General features: G+C 38.6%; 1 protein-coding gene across 1 annotated transcript in view; it reads left to right on the forward strand.

The window, feature by feature from the left end:
* Nucleotides 1–210: 210 nt before the first annotated feature.
* Nucleotides 211–22,181, forward strand: part of LOC127576166 (coiled-coil domain-containing protein 81-like) — a 59,176-nt gene continuing 37,205 nt past the window's right edge. The window contains exons 1-6 of the mRNA XM_052026557.1: nucleotides 211–559; nucleotides 773–834; nucleotides 1,226–1,379; nucleotides 3,029–3,285; nucleotides 18,200–18,285; nucleotides 19,051–19,220. Coding sequence (XP_051882517.1) covers nucleotides 481–559; nucleotides 773–834; nucleotides 1,226–1,379; nucleotides 3,029–3,285; nucleotides 18,200–18,285; nucleotides 19,051–19,220 — 808 coding nt within the window. The 5' untranslated portion in view covers nucleotides 211–480. The remainder of the gene's footprint in view (nucleotides 560–772; nucleotides 835–1,225; nucleotides 1,380–3,028; nucleotides 3,286–18,199; nucleotides 18,286–19,050; nucleotides 19,221–22,181) is intronic.

The following is a 22,181-nucleotide window of genomic DNA, read 5'->3' on the forward strand; positions in this document are numbered from 1 at the left end:
TTGTTAACCCCGGATGGAGGAGCTGTAAATAGAGGGCGATGAATGAGACCGGAGGTGAACAAAACTGCTGGGACTGCGAGAATGCAGAACATCACACTTGCTCTCAAAAGGGAATTGCATTCTATTGCGGAAATAGCAATTACCGATGGGGTATTTAACTGACGGCGACCCGATGGTCCTTTATTCCGTGGTGGAGAGTTCGGCCAGCTGTCACGGACGCGGGATCGTCAACGCCAAGTAACGAAATAGCACAGCACAGCCACCTGTCCACTTCGATGTCCCGCCTCCCGGCGACCTGAAGAACACGTGTTGTCAGCGACGTCACACTGGGTGAAGGAGCTGGGCTGATAGGTTGCCTGTCGCGTCCTAGCAACGGTGCCGCCGGCTGTTGTTGCTGGAGGGGCGGCGGCGGCGGCGGCGGCGGCGGGAAAGGGTCGCCGAGCTCGGGGGAGCGGGAAACGTTGGACAAAAGAAGCAGCAATGCTTGAGAGCATACAGTGCGCGATCTTAGAAATTGGTAGAAGCTTCTTCCTAACTCTCTCCAACCTTTCGGCTGACGGTAAAGACTTGCTCAATAATATTCAATGGAACTGATTAGTCTCACACTAATAGTTTAGGTTTGCAACAAGTTGGTTTTCTTCATTGGCATCAGGTGCATATTGAATCGCAGCGCGGGATATTACAGTGATTTTATGGGTCGATGATAGCCAAAAGCTCCAGCTGCCTTTACTTGTTTTAATAGTTACTTCACCTCGACTTGTTTTCCCATCAGACATTGTGAACATATGGGCAAATGTTTCTGCTTTCGTGGATCGCCACATGTCCCTGCAGAAGGTAAGAATTCCGTCCTTGGACGTTGCACGCCGCTGTCGATAAGTGAACTTCTGAATGAAAAAGGAATATAAACTCGGCAGCGCAATTGCATTTCTGAAATGGGTAATAATTCTCTTTTTTTTGTTAGAATCAGAATGAATACGGAAAGATTAATATGTAATACTTCAGTTTATATTTCTCCCAGAATACGAAATGTACACTTGTTCGTTAAAGTTAAGTTGGCGTGTATGAATGTTAACCAAGAATGTTGACGTATATAAACTGGGTAATATCCAAAATATCAGCAGACGACGAATCTTTTATATTTACATTTTGAAATATTGTGTTAACCAGTGATAAAATCGTACTTAAACTTTCATATTTGTTTTGCAAAATGTATCTTGTATTTCAGGGAGTTCATATCTCAGGATTGGGGACTTTTACTTTCTCACAGCAAAGATTGGATGTTGGACATAGATTCATTTTAATTCAAAGGCCAGTATTTGTGATGTCTGAAAAATTCCTGCAGGTCCATGGATTATCGCGCGCAAAACAGCACGTATCTGGTAATAAGTCATCTTAATGCATCAGTAATCAAATGTATGTCAAATAATACGTACAATAGAAAGCTAAAATTATGAGTTAGGTGCAGTCAGTGGCATAAGATGCAGAAGTTTTAAAAGGTTAGCAAGACGTTTATCAGTTGAACCAAAACATTGAAAAAATAATTATGTCGTCATAGCACTGTTCATTTACTATTAAATTAATTCTCACTTTAAAAAGATTAAATTCTACTTGAATTCACATAGTACACCCACATTTGTGATGATACACAAACATTAAGTTCCTGTGATGAGTCGCATGAAGTATTGGTAATGGACTTGGATGTTTCAAACAAGCCTCAAAGTTACTTTTCTTTATAGCATATAACTTTCCTTGTTCATCAATTCAGTGCATCAGTGACTACATTTTAAAAGTTGTAAAGTGCTTTACACTTTAACATCCTGATGTTGTGACTATGAAAAATATTTTTAAAAAACACATTAGGCTAAAATTAGAAGCCATAAATCTGACACTTATAAAACTAGAAGAAAATTCAAGGGAATCTTTTTTGCACAGAGGATCTGGAACTCCCAACCATAAATAGCAGTTGAGGTAGATACCATAGGGATGTTTAAGGGAATTTATTGAAGGAGAATAGAATAGAGCGTTATGTTGGCTGGGTTAGAAGAAGACTGGTGAGTGAAGGCTTGTTTGGTGCAGGAATGTTGGCATGGACCAGTTACCTCAAATGACCTGATTCTGAGTTGTGCTTTCTTTGGAGTGTGTAAATATTTGCTGTTCTTTTTCATTTCAGAATGAAGAAGAAATTTTACTTCAGTAGCAATACATTTCATCAGAATGACAATATAAATTACATATGAGACATGTGTGCCTAAAAGTCTTGTTTCCCTTTACCTTCCCATTTCATGCTGGTAGCGCCTGCAGAGTGATTCATTGTTTCCATGCAGTAATGCCCAACAATTACGCTTTTGGTATTCAAAATTTGAAAGCAAAGGAATTTTAAGTATGAAACAGCCTGTACTTCCTTTAAATTTCTATAAATACTTCACTATAGACATAGGGGTTAGGAAGTTGTGGGCATGCTACGTTGGCGCCGGAAGCGTGGCGACACTTGCGGGCTGCCCCCAGAACATTCTCTACGCAAAAGATGCATTTCACTGTGTTTCAATGTACATGTTGAAGATCAAGGATCTTTGGATTCTGACTTTAGCACAATTTCTTTCATAATTTTTCAAACAAATTGTGAAAGGGAATAAAACTATTTTAATGTAATATTTGGTTAATTTTTTTCTCATCCATTTTCCCTTGTGTATTGCTTTTGCTGCACCTCATCTTAATGGCCATTCTTAAAATGCAATTTTCAACAGTATCAGGAGGCTCTATGATTGCTGGAGATGAGGTCCAGATAAGCCAAGTCATTCAGCATATACACAGATGCAAATTCTGAAGATGTCACTAAGTAGCAGTAAAGGGTAGAAAATCATTCAAACTTGGTGGAAAATCCCCACTGCAGATCTAGTAATTGCTTGTTACAGTATTAGGCTGTCCCTTGATTACATACTTGGATTGCCTTTATCCTGGTAAAATTGTGAAAAGAGATAATAAGCTGTCAAAAAAAAATACTGATGTTTTATTATTTGTTTTTCTACAGGTGACATACCCATTGTTGAACTTAATTTTACATTCCTTGCTTTGGAGAGTCCTTATGATCGAGATACTGTGGAAGGATGTGTCAAAGAGACTTTGCAGATCATGAATCGTTATATCGCCTGTAACCGTGATGTTAATTTCACATTCAAAGATATTGGTGTGCTAACTATACGAAATAACAAGGTCAAAATGAAGTTTTATAGAGAATTTCTAAATGCTATGGATGGTAGTGGAAATTTAGTGAAAGCCCTTTCAAATGTAAGTACAATAAATATTTTGAAAAACAAAATAGAATTTTGAAAAAATAAGTGATTGTTTGAACAACTATTGCTGCTCAGTAGTGAAGAATGAAAAATAAATTGAACATATGAGAGGATTTTAAAGCTCTAATGTTGATCAAGCTGATATCATTGATTTAGCTTTCTGTTTGTGCATAAAATTCAGAATACCCAGTGTCCAACCTGCTCTTGTAGATGTAGTGTGGTAGAATGAAGCAGTTAAAGATGATTGTACCTAGGTCTTTGCCCTGAGGGTTTCCTGCAGGGATGTTCTAGTACTGGGGTGAGTGAACTCCACTATCTTTCTTTGCACGAGGCAAATTCCAACAAGTGGAGTGTTTTATTTCCTTTGAGCCCATTGTCAGTTTTACCAGGACTCCTTGATACCTCATTCTATTAAATGCTCTTGAGAGAAGTTTGATTTAATAAATGGGAGCCAGAACAGATTTGTTAAGCACTAATCATGTTCATCTAATCTTTACAATACAGAAAGAGGCCATTTGGCGGATCATGTCAGTGCTGGTTGAAAGACAGTCACCCAGCCTAATCCCATTTTCCAGCATTAGGTCAATATCCCTGAGGGTCACTGCTCTTCAGGTGCTGTTTAAGTTTGGTGAGGGCTTTTGTTTCTACTGCTCTTTTAGGCAGTGTGTTCCTGACCCCTACCACCCTCTGGGTAATATTTAAGTTAGAATATTAATGTAGTGAAAGCAGTTCAGAAAAATTTATTGGACTGATAACATAGAATAGGCAGGTTATCTTGCGAGGAAGGGTTGGTCAGGCTAATCTTGTATCTGCTGGGACTTAAAAGAGTGAGAGGGGACTTGACTGAAACACAAGATCCTAGTGGTCTTGACAGAATGGATGTGGAGAGGATGCTTGCTCTTGTGGGGAGAATCTAGAGCTAGGGGGTCACTGTTTAAAAATATGGAGCCACCCATTTAAGATAAATGAGTTACATTTTTTGTTATCTGAGAGGGTGGTGAGTCTTTGGAACTCTCTTCCTCAAAGGCTGGTGGAAATAGAGGCTTTGAATATTTGTAAGGCAGAGTTGGATAGATACTCTGATAAGCAAGAGGTGAAAGTTGATAACAGAGTTGAGGTTACAGTCAGATCAGCCATGAATGGAGCTTAATTGACGGATAATTTGTATGTTCAGCTGTGCTTTTTCAGAACCAATTGTTGCAAATCTCTTATTTGAGGGAACAGAGCATGGGAAAATAATTGGGGGGGAAATAATAGTTTTTGATTAGGTGGATGATAGGAATGATGCAAGGAGAATTTTTACATAGAAATGACACAAGGATCCCCTTTAGCAGTTATAAAACACCCACATCACATTGGTTTCCAAAATCCTTGTAACCAACTTATCAAACACTAGTCATTTGCATTTTTGTTATTAAATGGAATGAGATGAAAGAATATATTTTCTATGTGCATCATTTCTTTACTTAAATAGCACCAAATGTACCCAATAGTGAGATTCTGGCACAGGAATTGAAATTATGTTGATAAAGACCTGATGAAGTTGTGATCCTAAGGAGATTTTTATCTTGAGTAGAAGCAGCAAATGTGAAAGAGAAAGCCAGTGCAAACAGTTCAAGGGGACATTCTAGGTATGCAGTAGAGGTTGGAGTGTATGGCCACTCACTACAAGGTCTCACTTCATTATTTGTTTCCTCTGCCTGATCATAAACTTTTTTCTTTTCTCCACATCATTTCTTCTTGTTCCAAAGAATGGAAGCATAAAAAGAACCCAAGGTTTCTTTCACCATTTGTGGTAACATGTTTTCAGGAGAAATTAAATCACAGAGATCCATCTGTGCCAGTTATTGGTTATTCACAACTAAAGAAGGTTATTGCAGAACTAGGTGAGATCTAGCTGCATGATTTAAAGGAAGATTCTGTGAGCAAGTCCAAGCCCCGTGCTGGGAAGATCTGTTTTAAGTTGCATACAAACTGGTTTTACTTCACATTTATTCTTGGAGTCATGGAGTAATGCAGCATAGAAACGGGCCCTTTGACCTAATTAGTCCATGCCAACGATGGTGCCCACCAAGCTAGTCCTATTTGCCGGTGTTTGGCGCATATTCCTCTAAACCCTTCCTATCGATGTACTTATCCAAATATCTTCTGAATGTTGTTATTGTACCTGTCTCAACTACTTCCTCTCTCAGCTCATTTCATATACCCACCACCCTCTGCAGGAAGAAGTTGCTCCTCAGGTCGCTTTGAAATCTTTCACCTCTCACCTTAAACTTGTGCCCTCTAGTTTAGTTGCCCTTCCCTTGGAAAAAGACAATGTGCATTCACCCTATCTATGCCCGTCATGATTTTAAGCACCTCTGTAAAGTCATCCCTCAATCTCCTACATTCCAAGGAATAAGATCCCAGCCTGCCCAACCTCTCCCTATAACTCAGGCCCTTGAGTCCTGGCAGCATCCTTGTAAATCTTCTCTGCACTCTTTCCAGTTTAATTGTGTCTTTCCTATAACAGGGGCGACCAATACTCCAAGTGCAGTCTCACCAATGTCTGGTACAATTGGAACATAATATCCGAAACCCCTATAGTCAGTGCCCTGACTGATGAAGGCCAGGATGCCATATGCCTTCTTCATCACCCTGTTTACTTATGATGCCACTATCAGTGAATTATGTACTTGTACTCCTAGCTCCCTCTGTTCCACAACACTCCCTAGAACCCGAGCGTTCACTGTATCAGTCCAACCTTGGTTTGACTTCCCAAAATGCAACACTTGCACTTAACTGAATTGAAAGCCATTTGCCATTCCTCAGCCTGCTTACCTAGCTGATCAATATCCCCCTGTAATTTTTGATAACCTTCTTACTGTCTATGATACTACCTATTTTAGTACCATCTGCAAACTTAAGAACCATGTCTTGTATGTGTACATCCACATCATTTATATAAGTAACGAACAACAAAGGTTCCAGCACTGACCCTTGTTGCACATCACTAGTCACAGGCCTCCAGTCCAAAAAACAACCTTTAACCATCATTCTCTGCTTTCTACCATTGAGCCAATTACGAATACAATCTAATGCTATCTCTTCCTGAATCCCATGCAGTCTAACCTTCCAGACTAGCCTGCCATGTGGGACCTTGTCAAAGGCCTTGCTAAAGCCCACATTGACCATGCCCACAGTCCCATCCTCATTTATCCTCTTGGTTACCTCTTTGAAGAGATTTGTCAGACACTATTTCCCACACACAAGGCCATGCTAACTGTCCTAATTAGTCTATCCAAATATTGATAGATCCTCTCCCTCAGAATCCCTTCAAGTAACTTGCTCACCACTGATGTCAGACTCACCAGCCTGTAGTTCTCTGGCTTGTCTTTGCTGCCCTTCTTAGTGATACAACATTAGCCATCCTTCAACTCTGGCTAAAGATGAAAGAAGTACCTTTGCAAGGGCCTCTGCAATTTCTTCCCTAGCTTCCCACAAGGTTTGAGGATGCACTTAATCAGACCCAGTGGATTTATCCACCTTAATGAGCTTGGTAATTTGTATGTGGTCCAAGACATTATCACTCATCTCACTCATTTCTTTAGCATCCATCATTTTCTCCACAGTAAAACAAAAACTGAGAAATATTCCTTAAAATCTCATCCATCTCCTGTGGTTCCACACACAGATGGCTCTGCCTGCCAGATCCATTTCATGTCCTCTTTTTACCCTCCTGATTTTCTCTACACATAATCATCGAGGGATTTGCTTGTTCCCAATTGCCTAAGCCCAATATATGCCTCCTTTTTCCTGAACAGAGCCTCAATATCTCTCATCAACCCAGGGTTCCTTAAACTTGTCAGCCTTACTCCTCACCCTAGCAGGAACATGCTGCCTCTGGACTCTTGATATCACACTTTTTAAAAGCCTCTCACTTGCCAGTCATCCCTTTACCTGCAAACAGTCTCACCCATTCGACCTCTGCAAGATCCCATCTAATGCCTGCAAAATTGGCCCTACCCCAGTTTAGGACAATCTATGGACCAGTCCTATTTTTCTCCATAACTATTTAAAAACTAATAGAATTATGACCACTGGACCCAAACTGCTCCCCAACTGATACTTCAGTTACTTGCCTACCTTGTTCCCTAACAGGAGGTCCAGTATGGCACCCTCTCTAGTAAAGCCCTTTGTATATTGATGAAGGAAATTTCCTTGGACACAGTTAACAAATTCCACCCCATCCAAGCTCCTCCCTCTCAAATGACTTGCTTCCACTCTGGCTTGGTGAGAAATTTACCAACTTTTTCTTGCACTGATCACCCAACATAGGATTTCTTGCCCCAATAGTCGTCTTTCCTCCTCTTCCCCCCCCCCCCCCCCCCCAGCAATGCAGATCATAACCCCACCAATAGTTTTCTCCATACTTGCATACTGCCCTCACCCCATTTCCGACCAGCCCTTGCTAGTCTCACAGCCCTCGCTAGTCTCACAGCCCTCATTGCTGGTAGTTCTCACTTGCACTTTCTCACCCCTCCCCATTTTCTGATTCACAATCTTCCTCCCTGTCCTGGCCACTCTATCCATTAACCCCCCCCCCCCCCCTGAAATTTGACTGTGCCTCCAGATTTACCTGATGCCCTAGTGTTCTGCACTACTGCAGTGTGTGAAGGGAAGATCATGCCATGAGCCTCAGGCACTGCTGAACTTCTAGTTGGCTTTGTGCAGCAACTGATAAATACACAGCAAAAAAAAACTGCAGATGCTGGAAATCTAAAATAAAAACTGAACATGCTGGAAATACTCAGCAAGTCAGGTCACATCTGTGAGAAGTGAAACAAGTTAATGTTTTAGGTGAAAGCCCCTTCGTCAGAAATGGGAAGGAGACAAAAGAAACTTGTTATTCTGCAGGGAGGTTGGGGAGGGGGGTGATGTCTCACAAAGGGTAAAACTGGGGTGACCATGGGGATAAGCTGTAAACAAAATTATTTGGTCATTGAGTGAATGGGAGTAGTTAGAGAGTGAGAACATAGACAAAAGAAAGAACACAGACAAGAATGTTAGAGTTGTTTTAAATGCAGAGCAGGGAGACATGCTTAGCAGGCCAGACTGGGCATGTGCTCCACTTCCAGAGAGGAGAAAGAAAAGAAGACATGCACCTTTATTGATGTTGAAGGAATTGTTTTTTTTATTGTTATGTACATAATGACTTTAACCTTTTAACCAGGCAGATTTTAGGCAATAAGTGTAGCAGGGTGAGTTGGAAATATATTTGCAATTCTGGAAATGACATCCAGCTTTTTATTTTCTGGATGTCAAATCCCTTCCATTGGCCAATTTCACATCTATGTTGCTGTGAAGAATATACAGTTGTAGGCCACCTGCTGACATGAGGTAAGTCACAAGATCAGCTCCAGGGCATCTTGTGGAACCCTGGATCTTCACACAGAGCAATGCCTTAGTAGTTTTGTGAGGGTGTCCATACCACCTGATTAGAAAGTCAGGTTAAAATCTAAGATAGTGAGATCATGGTGGCTTTCTGGTGGATAACTAACCTATCTAACTGTTCACTTATTTTGCTTTTTGGGAGGATTGGTTAAAAATCAACCTCATTGTTCAATTAGGGATCTATAATGTACATAAATATAAGTTTTCTCCAATACTTAAATAATTGTATTTTATAAATCTATATGATCTATTAATTGCTAAATACAATTATCTGAGTTATTTAAGATTAAACAATTGCTTGCAGTTGAAAATGATGTGAAGTGTTTGAATATATTTTGGAATAGTTTATGGGAGTCCCATATAATGCATTTCCTATGTATTATTCCTCTGATGCAGGATTCTCAAATTTATATAATAAGGGCCAAAATTCCTTGCAACATATGGAATATAGTAATGTTTTATATCTTGTGCTCAAGAATTCATCTGTTTTGTTTTTATTACATTCTGTTATATATGATATTGAAGTCCTCTTAAAATCCAATGAAAAACGTGTTCTTCAATGTATTGATATTGAGCTCTCTAATGTACATGTATATTCAAATAGTAATTTATGAATGTATAATGACACAAATTACTCAACTGCTAATTCTCTGCACGGAAGTCACTTAGTGACTTTTTTTTCAACCTAGTGCATCTGATTTAAATATTTTTATAGGTAGGTCGTCAATAATGGCTCCTACCACCATTTTTTTTTCATTTTAAAAAAAATTTTCAATGCTATCCACTTAAGCTACAGTCTTTCTTGCCTATACTGCTGGGACCTTTATCCATCTCCAAAGGTTTCTCAATTAGCTGAATAAATCTATGATCACATTTCTGGCTAGACTAGTTATCTCCATTCCAGTTTCTACTCCCATGGCTTGTCAGCCTCTCCCAGCTACTGTAGGTCTTGCACCTGGTATTTTTTTTCTGTGCTCTTATGCCTTTGGGATTTGCTCTTCCTACCCATTACATGCTCCCTGCAAGAACAAATAGTCATCATAAGAGTTTTTTTTATTTTCATTTAACTTTTTTGTTCAGTGAAATTTTTTAAAAGTTAATTTTAATACTACTTTTGGCCTGGGCCCTGCTCTCAATTCAATCTTTACAGCTTTGTTGTACTCTTATTGTTTTTTTTCTTTCTTAGTCAGCAACTTGATCTCCTTATTTGTATCCACTTCATTGTCATGAGACAAGAGAATACAAATAAGAGCATAGTGTTGAAGCTAGTGTGGGAAATGGACCTGGAAAAGAATTGAATGCAGAGTCTTGGGGAGAAGTGGTGTGGGACAAAGGTAACAGTGCTAGAGGGTAAAAGGTCTGGTAGACATTTATTGTTTAATTAATTGACTAATTGAGACACTTGTCTAATTTTTGTTTGTGTAATTTACTGTGTACAAATTGCCTTTTGTAAATGCTGAGAGAAATAATAATATGATTGTAATTCATTGTCTGCAAAGGACATTGAAGGCATGAAGATTGTGGCACGCATTTGATTGTTTACTTGTGTAGAAGTGTTTTTTGTTTTAGCAATATTACCTGCTTCAAACTCTCAAGTAGTTATAAATTTGTTCCCACAGTTCCGCAATCCCCGTTTCTCTGTCTGTCTCTAAAGGAATGACTACCTGCCTCCATATACCTCTGCAGCCTATTGCCTCAGTTCTGTCACCAAGTTTTCTGTCTTCTCCCCATCCTTCTATCTGTCACCTTTCACATTATTTTTCTTATTTTGTGGCAGTAATATATTGTATCATCTATCTCTCCCAGGTTTTCATTGACCTACTTCAGTTCTGCAAGCTATCTATATTCTGCTTGAATCCTTCTCTATTTTTGAGGCATGAAAAAATGTAAGCAGGTTGGCTAGTGTGATTCTGGTTGTGAAGGTGGCACAAAAAGTTGAAGGAAATAATGAAACTGGCTAACCAAATTTCATGAACAGGTAGAATACCTAAATATTTGGGAGCAGGTGAAGAGATACAGTAAAGGGCACCGACAGCACAGCAAACCGCTTCAAAATCTGCAGCTGAAAATAAGAAAAATGGAGTTGTTAGAAATCTGAAATAAAAAACAGGAAGTCCTGGAAATATTCAGCAGGTAAGGGAAGCATCTGTGGAGAGAGAAATAGAATAAATGATTGACCAGAAATGTTAATTCTATTTCTTTCTCCACAGAAGCTGCCTGACCTGCTTTATGTTTTCAGCGCTTTCTGTTTTCATCCCATAGTCTGCAAGACTAATGTTCAGGTTGCATTGGGTTTGCTATTTGTGGGATGTTCCGGATAGCCTTGTAAATGGCAGAAATTCCAAGATACAACATGGATTTATCAGAATGTTAAAAACATTTCTATCTGCATAAATTTGGTTTCCATTCCCATGAGTAGCATGCTTGTCTCTGAGTCAGAAGGTTCTTGGTTCAAAATCTACTTCAGAGATTTGGACTGGTCCTAACATAAAATGTAGTTCAGTACTAAGGGAATGGTGAATCATTGGTGTGTTTTTGTGAGACATTAAATCCATCTGCTGTCTCAGTTGGATGTAATCAATTCCATAGCAACATTTTAAAGAAAGGCAGGGGAGGTATTCTGTGTGTCCTGGACAATACTTATCCCTCATTCAACATTATTAAAGGTCACATTATCTGCCCATTGTCACAATGCTATTTGTGCAAGATTGTGAAACACAATTTAACTGCCACAGTTCCTTCATTACAGCAGTTACTGCACTTCAGTAGTACCTCATTGCCTGTAAAGTGCTTTGAGATATCTTCAAAAGAATTTGAAATTCCATTTGAATGCAATTTTTTCTTTCTTAAATTATAAAGTGATAGCTTTGAGAAACTATTTTGGTGAGTGAATCCAAAGCAAATGGAGATCAACTTCAAATTAGAGCTAAGCAGAACAAGATTCCCATCTAAGCCAGTCCTATTGGCCTGCATTTGACCCATATCTCTCTAAACTGTACCTATCCATGTAACTGTCCAAATGTCTTTTAAATGTTGCTGTTGTACCTGCCTCAACCACTTCCTCTAGTAGCTCATTCCATATATGCACCACTTCTACGTGAAGAAGTTGCACTTTGGGTCCCTTTTTAAATCTTCCCCTCGCACCCTAAATCTATGCCTTCTAGTTTTTGATTCCCTTTCCCTGGGAATAAAACTCTGTATTCACCCTATCTATGTCCCTCCTGATTTTATACACCCCTTAGTCTCTTATGCTCTATTGAATAAAGTCCTAACCTGCCCAACCTCTCCCTCCAACTCAGGCCATGGAGTCCGAGCAACATTCTCGTAAGTCTTTGCACTCTTTCCAGCTTAATGATGTCTTTCCTATAATAGGGTAACCAAAGCTGACACCATGCTCTAGCTGCGGCCTCACCACTGTCTTGTACAACTGCAACATAACGTCCTGAATCCTATACTCAGTGCCCTGACTGATGAAGGCCAGTGTGCCAAAAGCTGCCTTCACCACCCTGTCTCCCTGTGACACCATTTTCAGGGAACTATGTACTTGTAATCGTAGGTCCCTCTGTTCTATACGCTCCTCAGAGTCTTAACTTTCACTATGAAAGTCCTACTCCTGGTTTGACTTCCCAAAATGCAACACCTTGCACATCTGGATTGAATGCCATTTGCCATTCCTCTGCTCGCTTACCTAGCTGATCAAGATCCGCTCATAATTTTTGATAATCTTCTTCACTGTCTATGATACCACCTACTTTAGTGTCATATGCAAACTTACTAACCATGCCTTATACATGTTCATCATTTATATAAATGATTTGGATGAAAAACAATGGGCCCAGCACCAATCCCTATGGCCCTTCCACCATCACTTCCTACCATCAAGCTAAGTAAGTATCCACTCAGCTAGCTCTCTCTCTGGATGCCATGAGATCTAACCTTCCAGACCAGCCTTCCATGCAGGATTTTGTCAAAGGCCTTGATAAGTCCATATAGACAACATCCACTGCCCTGCCCTTATCAATCCTCTTGCTTACCTCTTCAAAAAAAATTCTTAACAGATTTGTGAGATACGATTTCCCATGCACAGAAGTTAGACAAGACCATGAAACCAATCACTGATTTCGATACACCCCTCAATTAAATTACATAATTGTGAGAAGGCACTTGGCAAGATGGACCCCTTATCAGTGAAAGTGTCTGACACTTGTCTTGTTTAGGTATCTAGCTAATCTATTAAGGCTAGTTAGTTAAACAACCCTTTTACAATTCTGCATTGCTACACCCTGTTTTCTGGCTTGAAACCCTACTCCACAGATTTGAAACTATGTTCACAAAACTAAAATAGCTGGTTGGCATGAAAAAGTTGTAATTTAGTGAGTGAGAAAGTGGAATTGGCTTCCTTACAAAACATGGTCTCTGGCAGGTCACTTATATTTTATCCATCATGAACTACTCTTATTTGCTACAATACTATATCTAATAAAATATATCAAGAATTGTAGATAAAAGGCAAGTAGAATGTTAGAAGAGTTGGTGAGGCTGTATTTTTTTTACATATTTCTATGCTTTTTGGTTCAGCATGGGATCCCTGGAAGGAATGGAAGGCAGGAAAGCTGAGGCATACCAACCTCCATAAGTGCAAATTATTCCACTGAGATATTCAAGCCAGGCATTTGGTCTGGATTGCCAAAAACTGAGACATTTAAGTGAAACACTGGTATCTTCCAAATGAGATTGAAGGGATATTCATTGTGATTTGGGTTTATGGAGTAGAATGGAGTGTTGTTGATGTTTTTTCAGCAACGGATGTAAATTAAGTGCCCATAGAGCACTGATAGGTTTTGAGAAGTTTACTCCAGCCTCTCACCACAAATTAAGTTGTGTATTCAGCAGTGTGTCAAGCAAAATCAAATAGGTTGACAATAAAAAAGACAATTAATGATGACATAAGATAACCAAAACCTAAAAAGAAATCAAATAACTGCATTCAGGAGTTGTGTATAGATATAGAATTTTAAATAAACTATAAAATCTTGCTTTTATTTCATCAGTGTCATCACTGAAGGTATAGAGCTTAAGGTTCAGATTGAGAGATTCATTGAATAATTTAGCAAAAAAGAAGCCATTTGGTCTATAGACCTGGTGTTAGCTCTCTGAAAGAGCCAATTAATCAGTCCCATCCCTTTGCCCTTTCCTCATAGCCTTCCAAATTTTTACACTTCTTTTTCATAGTTTTATTGAAGCTGCTCTGCTGCCCCTTCAGATCAGAACATCTTAATATGTAAAATAAAATTTCTGCTTATTACCTTAAATCTGTTTCATCTGGTATTGGAAAGTTCCTTATTTTATCAAAATCCTTCTGGAGTTTGAACACCTCCATTAAATCTCTGTATCATCATCTCTACTGTAAGTGGAACAATCCCAAGTTTATACTCTATTAATGTAACTGATGCCCCTTATTCTTGAAGTCTTTCTCTAATAAATCTCTGCACCTTCTTAGGGCTTGATATCCTTCCTAAATGTAATGGGTGGAGCTGGACACAGTATTCCAGTTAGGATCTAAATAGCAATTTATAAAGGTTTGGCTTTTATATTTTATTCCTCATTGTACAGAGCTGTTCTATTTCATTCCTCCTATATATAAAGCCCAGACTTTATTAACTGTTTTGGCTTATTCTGCAACCTTCAAAGATTTCCTATACAAAATCCTTCAGGTCCCTCTGCAAATGAAGTCTTTTAAAATTGAACTATTTAGTTAATGTTGCCTCTCTTAGCAAAATGGGCCAGATTAAGTTTGCCCTTAATCTGCAGTCCTTTGCCTAGGATGTCTCAGAATTCCATGCACATGTGGTGTAAAACAGAAGTCTGAGAAAAGCTGACGGTTAGACGCTGGCCTTCTGCTCTGCCGCTAGACTCTCTATTGAGTACAGCAGAAGAACATCGATGTGCCAAGGAAAAGGGTCAGATGTGTTTTACGTCTTTACAGGTATACACCAGGGCTGAGTGGCGTAAAAATGTGACCTTAATCATTTGAATGAGGTTCCCATTTCTGCAAATAAAGCTAGATGTAGATAAGTGATTTAATTATTTGACTTCTATTTTAATATTTTTGAATATGTGCTGAGATTTTAAGGAGTTTTCTTTAAAAATAAAAAATATATATATTTAATTTATTAAAAAAGAATTAAATTTCTTTAAGCAATTTTTAAATGTCTCTGACCATCAGACATGCATGGAACTGCTTAGTCCAGGAGGGCAAGTGTGTGGATGCTGGTAGGTCGGATCCAGGACAATCAAGCACAATGAGCACATCTACATTAAATTTTGTCCAGTAACTACTCAATCTGTTTATGTGCTGCTGAAATTCACCACATTTCGGAGATTCATGTCATCTGAACACTTTGTAATTGTGCTTCACAACCCAGGTCACAATAAAAATAGTAGTGATCCTAACACAGATTGTTTTAAGATTTGCTTGTAACTGGTTTTATGTTCCTTCCACTGAGGTCATTACTTTTGTACTTTTGCCCTTTAATCTTGCAGCAGTTGGTGGAAGAACATTCATCCATTTGTATGATTTCCAGTACATGCCTTAAGCACCAATTCAACTGATTCCATTTCAAAGGTCCATTCCATCAATAAACTTGATATGCCAGTAGAATTTGATAATATGTGGGTCTCACAGTTTGTGGAGAATACAGCAAAGAACCACACTGTTTAGGCATCGGTGTGGTTTCCTTCAAAAGCATTCTGGAACATTTAGAGTTGCTCCATGTGAGTAACAATCAAAATCCTCAATTTATTTTCAGCTCATTATTTTAGTTCAAATAGCTTTTGCCTGTTCAACTTGTTCACAGTGTAAATGACTTCTGCCACTCCACTGCAGTTTCCACACACTGCAAAGTGGCTGCTTGCCCCCTCTCCCCCCCCCTCTCCCCCCCCCCTCTTCCCCCCCCCCCACTCTCCTGTGACCAGCCCAGTCACTGCAGCAACTCCCTCTGACCAATGGCCCTGATGTCAGAGCTAAAATCTCCTACAAAAGTGTAAAAGAGCAAAGAACAGGAGCAGCTGTTGGCCTGATCTGCCATTCAATGAGATCTTTGCTTCCACCTTTTCAATCCTTCTCAGAAGCATATATGTTTCAATAAGATCGTTTCTTATTGTATAGTCCAAGTTGTTCAATCTTCCTTCATATATCAACCACTTCATCCTAGGTTCAACTTATTAAACCTTCTCTGTAACGCCTCTAACCCAAGGACATCTTTCCTTAAATATGGTGACCAAAACTGTACACAGTACTCCAGGTGTGGTCTCGCCAGTGCCCTAAAGTCCCCTAAGTCCTTTGCACAGGAAAATTAGGTTGTCTTGCTCCATTTAAATAATAATTTATTTTTTCATTCTTCCTTCCAAAGTGAATAACTGCACATTACCCTACATTATACAGCATCTGCCAATTGCTTGCTCACACACGTAACCTATCTATATCCCTTTGCAGAGTCTTTGGGTTCTCCTCACAACTTGCTAACTTGCCTATCTTTGTATCATCACCAAATTGGGTTGCAATACATTTGGTTCCTTTAAGTCATCAATATAGAATGTTAATAGTTGAAGCCCCATGCCTGATCCCAGTGGCGTCCCACAAGTTACTGATTGCAATCTGAAAATGACCCATTTACCCCAACTCACTGTTTTCTGTTAGTTAGCCAACCCCTATCCATATTACCCCCCACCCCCATCCCTGTGTGCTCTTGTACAGTAACCTCGTCAGTAATAGATTTCCCATTAACAGATGTTAGGCTCACTGATCTTTGGATTGCTGCATTCATTCTTCCTCCTTTCTTGAACAGTGGTACTATATTTACAGCTTTGAAATCCTCTGGCACCCTTCTGGAATTCAGGGAATTTTGGTAGATTACAATCAACTTATCCACTGTTTCTACAGCTAATTCATTTAACACTCGAGCATGCAGGTCCCATGACCTGTTGAAGCTCAGATCATCACAGGAGAACTCTATCACTGAGGTGAGTTACTCCAGATGAATAACAATCAGAATCTTCAATGCCGGTGTGATGACATTATAGTCTGTGTGGCAAGTCTTCTTATTTGTGTTGCGATACTAGATCAATCAGTATTGAAATATAACTTTTTATTACAAGGAATGGACATTTACAATCAGCTAACCTCATCTTGGGGTTTAATTATAGAGTCATAGAGTTATACAGCATAGAAACAGGTCCTTTGGCCCAACTTGTCCATGCTGACCAAGTTGTCTACCTAAGCTAGTCTCACTTGCCTATGTTTTGGCCCACATCCCTCTAAACCTTTCCTATCCATTTACCTGTCTGAAATGTTTTTTAAACATTGTAATTGTACCTTCCTCTACAGCTTCCTCTGGTAGCTCGTTCCATATACTCACCACCCCCTCTGTGGAAAAAGTTGCCCCTCTGTTTCCTTTTTAAATCTTTTCCCTGGTTGCTGAGTATCCTCATGGATGCAATATATATAGTTAGTGGCATCACACAACATAATAAACCTTAGCAAAAAGATGGGCATGTACACAATAGTTTCCATACTCTGAGGTCCTTAGTCCTCATTTACTCCCGTTTCATTTGGGGAGTTCATTTCATTGAATGGAGCTCCATTTCAGTGTAGTGAAAAGAGTATCTGCATCCCTTACAATGTCTTTTGTTACCTCAATTGTTTACAGCCAAAGTACACCTGCCTTTTGAGAATTACAGGCTACCTTTAAACAAATAGGAATGTGAAAAAATCAAGTTCATGAGACACTAATGAACAGCAAATTTCTTTCACCATCAAGAGGGGTCCTGATGCTCTACCTGTCTTTTCCCAACCATGTGATCAGGCTCACTCTGCCAGCATAGCACACAATTTCTGGTTAGAAATGGGGCCATATAAATTTCTACCTTGTGCTGAGTAAGATTATAAAGTAACATAATGATGTCTAGAAAATTCTAAGCTGTCTGTGCCTGATTTTTTTTTCTGATTGATAAGACTCCTGGGAAACAACTTATGAAATTACTTCTACAGCTTTTAGTCATGCAGCATGTAAGGCAAAATTGTAATTAGTTTATTTCATCAGGATCAGTCTTTATTGCAAATTGTTACAAAACTGATAACTGAAATGCTCTATTTGTGTTAGTTCAGTCAGGAAAGTATATTTTGTTTTGGCAGTGGAACATGTTTCATTGTTCCATTTTTGAATGTTTATTTGTGAGTTTAAAAAGAATAGTGTCTACTCCTACTAATTCGAAGATGCTTAATTTAAAGTACTGGATAATGTGACTTTGTTGCCAAAAGTGCAAAAAATGTAAACATGCGTAGCGAAAGTGTAAAATGCATCATACTTCAGAAAAGGAAAGGTGAATAAACAATATTGATAGCTAAACTGAGGTAACATTATTTTTAATTTCCATGGTTTTTTTTACAATCAATACAATTCTTTCTCTTTTAACAGAGACCTGGAACTGCAGATTCAATAAAATCAATCAAAGATGTGTGCTCAATTCGGCCTGCTACAACTAATTCTGTTCTATTTCCCAGGTGAGAATCCTTGCACATATTCCAAAGGTAATTCTTGAGAAGAAAAGAAACATTGAGTGCTTTATCAATGCTGTTAAAGAATGGCATTATAAACAAAAAATGTAATGTCATGATTATAATAACTTCATTAAATATATGATTAACAGAATTATAATTAAACATTTTTTCTTGCAGTTAATTACTATGCTTCAAATGTGAGCACATATTCTACTCTGATAACTTGTGTTCAATACTGAGGAACTCTCCCATTAAATAAAATAGTGTTGTTTCGATGAAGTATTAAACTGAGTTGCTTTCTGCCTGTTTAGAATATTCCACAACAGGGAAAATGAGCCAGTTGCCTTGCTTATAGAATTATAGAATGATTGCCACACTGAAGGTTTCTAATACCTGTCACCTTCAGCCCATCATGTCCATGCTGGCTTTCTATTAGAGTAATTTAGTAGCTTCACCCTATAGCATCTTCTCCATATTCCTTGTGAGGGATAGGCATAAATTTTAGCATTCACAGGATTAACCAGAAAATCCAAAAAAAAGGCAGGGGTCTGATCCAACTAGGCTCTCTCTGTTTTATAATAAACTCCATTGGATCCCCATTTGAGCTGATGGAACCACTGAGGAAATTCAAGACAATTATTTTCATTTCATTAATGTGAAATGAAAACAACATATAATTGGTCAGAGTTAGTTATTGGTATCTGTAGATTCTTTGTTATCCTTAGACATGTATGTTTATACCTATCTCTGTTCATAACTTCACTATAGGATTCAATCGGTTGATGGCAATGAACGGAAATCAGTGATTCAGACAATTGAAGAAGAAAATGAGAGAGAAAATGATGAAGACCCATGTAAAGTTCAAAAAAGTGAGATAAGCAAAGAAAATGAACAAACTGAAAAATTGAAGGAAAGAGAGAAAGGTAGAGAGACAGCAGGTATGCTGAAGGAAACTGAACATGACAATTTTATTTTCTTGAATAGAAAGAAAATGCAAGAGAGTGTATTTTTTCCTTTTGTTGCCAAATATCAGAAGATGTATCTGTGTGTGTTCAAAGGCTCCCATTTCCTGGAATCAGCTTTTATTGGTTTTTAAAATTAATCTCTAAAAGTACTTCAATTTACTTTTCTCAAATGTGCTTTAATTTACATATCTCATCCCTGGACTACTTGTGTGTAGTTAACATCTTAGTTTATTGCCAAATTTTGAATGAGCATTATTTCAAATAGTATTTATCAGAGACTATGATATTCTGCATCAGGGTGGCCCTGAGTCAAAAAGTCATGACTTGAATTCTCATGGTACTGGGATGGCAGGTAGAAGAATGTCTGTGGAGGGTGATATTGAAATAGGAGGATAGAATAGGTGCATAGGTGGTCTTGCCCACACTTAATAGAGCAACTTCAATTTATTTTTCATCCTTTATAAACATTCTTGTTGGCAGATGCACAGTTCATTTGAAGTAACTGATCCCAATCACTGTGCTTGTGTGTGGCTGTAATTTCTCTTTCCTTCTTTTCCTTTATACTATTATTTCCATGAGTATTTGAGGTTCTGTTCTGTCTAAGCTAACAGGTCCATCCTTCTTTCTGTTTGTGATATGTTGTCCTCTATTTGCGTGCGTATCTGCATCTGTAAATGTGACCAAAAGCTATATCAGCATTACCACTGATGCTCACGCCAAATAATAATTAAAAAAGAAATAGTATGGGAAATGATCAGAAATTATGCTCTATGAATCGGGACACATTTCCTCATGCTACAGAGGAAATTTTTACTAAGAGGACAAGGCATTCCTTTGGACAATTCCAATCAAACAAAATGTGTGCAATTGAAAATTGGCTTAATCCAGTGTAGAACAAATTTGCACATATTTCTGAGATGCCTTGGGTCCAGTGAGGAAATTTAACCTGACTTTTTGGCAGGACTTTGGTTTGTCCTAACACATTTTTTCTCTGACATAGATGATGTCAACTGTGGTGCAACGTAAAATTCATCTTGATCCCATTTGTCTGAAAAGCATTTACTTTTACTTACTCAAGAACAACCAGGTTTTATTAACCCCATTTCCTCTGTAGCCATGCTGTCAAAAGGGCCAACATGCAAACTTCATTTTTAGTACTCATTGAGACCTGTGACATCTGCAAACTCAAATACAACTTAACATCTGTGTCTTTAATGCCTTGCAGAGTTACAGTCATTCTTTGCTTCTGACCCTTGGGATAATTTCAGCTGCTACAGCTGATCTCTGCCACACCTCATACTTTGATACTCGTGGCTATCTTTGAAACTCTGTACTGAAGGAAAGAAGACTCCATCTACTTTTTCTTTAGTCCATGGGAGCTAGTGATGGGCACAAGCATTTGCTGAGATTGTAGGCTTCTCTGAAGTGCAGGCAACCATAAACTGTTCAGGGTATGAACTATTTGGAGATCAGAAGACATTTAGCTGCAGGCCCCCTGTCTGAACAGCACCATTCTGTGTTATAAATTTAAATGTTCTGCAATGTGAACCACTAGTTCTTGTTTTCTGTGCAGGGAACACTGATTTGTATCATATTGGGCTCAAGCAGAGATTTTAAGATTTACCACCCTACACGGAGAGACCCAGCTTCTTCCTCTCTGATTTGGTTACCTCAGGTTGAAACTATCATACATATTTTACAACAAAAAAATCAAACTGTTGGAGGAAATCAGTGGGTCAGGCAGCATCTGTGGAGGCAGAGGGATAGTCATTTCCCTCTGCTTCCAATACGTATTAGTCAATTTGTCCTACTCATTCACACTAATTCAACTCATCCTGCAACAGGTTTTGCTTTCCCGTCACACCTTTCATTGCTAATCACATTAGTTGTTACTTCACCATGCCTTCAAAGTCAAAGTCGAGTTTATTGTCATTTGCACAGTATGCACAGGTGCAATGAAAAACTTACTTCAGCAGCATCATGGGCACATAGCATCATGTAAGCAAGATTTGCAAGAAAAACATAAATTATACATGATTTTTACAAGAAAGAACACAATTAGAACAAAAAAAATTGTTTTTAATTTAAAATTCTCATCCTTGTTTTCAAATGTCTTCATGATTTTGCTGATGTCTAACCTTGCAAGCTTCTCCAATCCTATACCCACAATCTTGACCCAAAATCATTCTTCTATTATTTTCTATATCTTGCCTTCCCTTCATCCCACCATTGATAGCCATGTCTTTAGCAATCAAATCATGAGTTTCTGGAATTCTTTCCTGAATCGCCTCCACTTCTTCACTTTGTTATTCTTCTTACAGTTCTCTTGGTAGACCCAATTCCTTTAATAAAGGTTTAGGTCTTTTGTTCAGCTTTTGTAATATCTCTTTCTTTGATTTTAGTATAGATAAATGCCCTATTAGAGTTAAATGAAACAGTTGATGTTTTTCCTGCAGGTTATTTTGTCTGAACATCTCTTCTGCTGAACTTTTTTTCAATATACTTGAATACTCTCTCTACCTTTCCCCATTTGAACACCATTTTCTCATCATCTCACTATTGCACCACCTGGCTCTTTCAGTCTTTGGCTGAACTCACCCTCTACTATCTTATTACAAAAAATGCATTAGATCAGTATCTTTCAATGTTATGGGACCAATTTTAATTGCCCAGTAAGAATAGGATATAAGTAATGCAATTTGCAATCGTATTGCCATTTTCAATCAGATAAGTGACCCAGGCGGTTGGCTTAGGAGCCTGCTATAAATATGCAAATTAGGGTCATATTCTGACTGGAGGACCATAGTACAATTGTGACATAGCAATGAGTGGAGCATGTCTTGTCCATGATTGGCTCATTGGTATTTATTATTGAAGTCTGAATAATATGCAATTAAGGACACTGTTACTGCAAAAACGGGTAAGTTTCTAATT

This window comes from Pristis pectinata, chromosome 11 (assembly GCF_009764475.1).
Source record: "Pristis pectinata isolate sPriPec2 chromosome 11, sPriPec2.1.pri, whole genome shotgun sequence".
In the NCBI taxonomy this organism is placed as follows: domain Eukaryota; kingdom Metazoa; phylum Chordata; class Chondrichthyes; order Rhinopristiformes; family Pristidae; genus Pristis; species Pristis pectinata.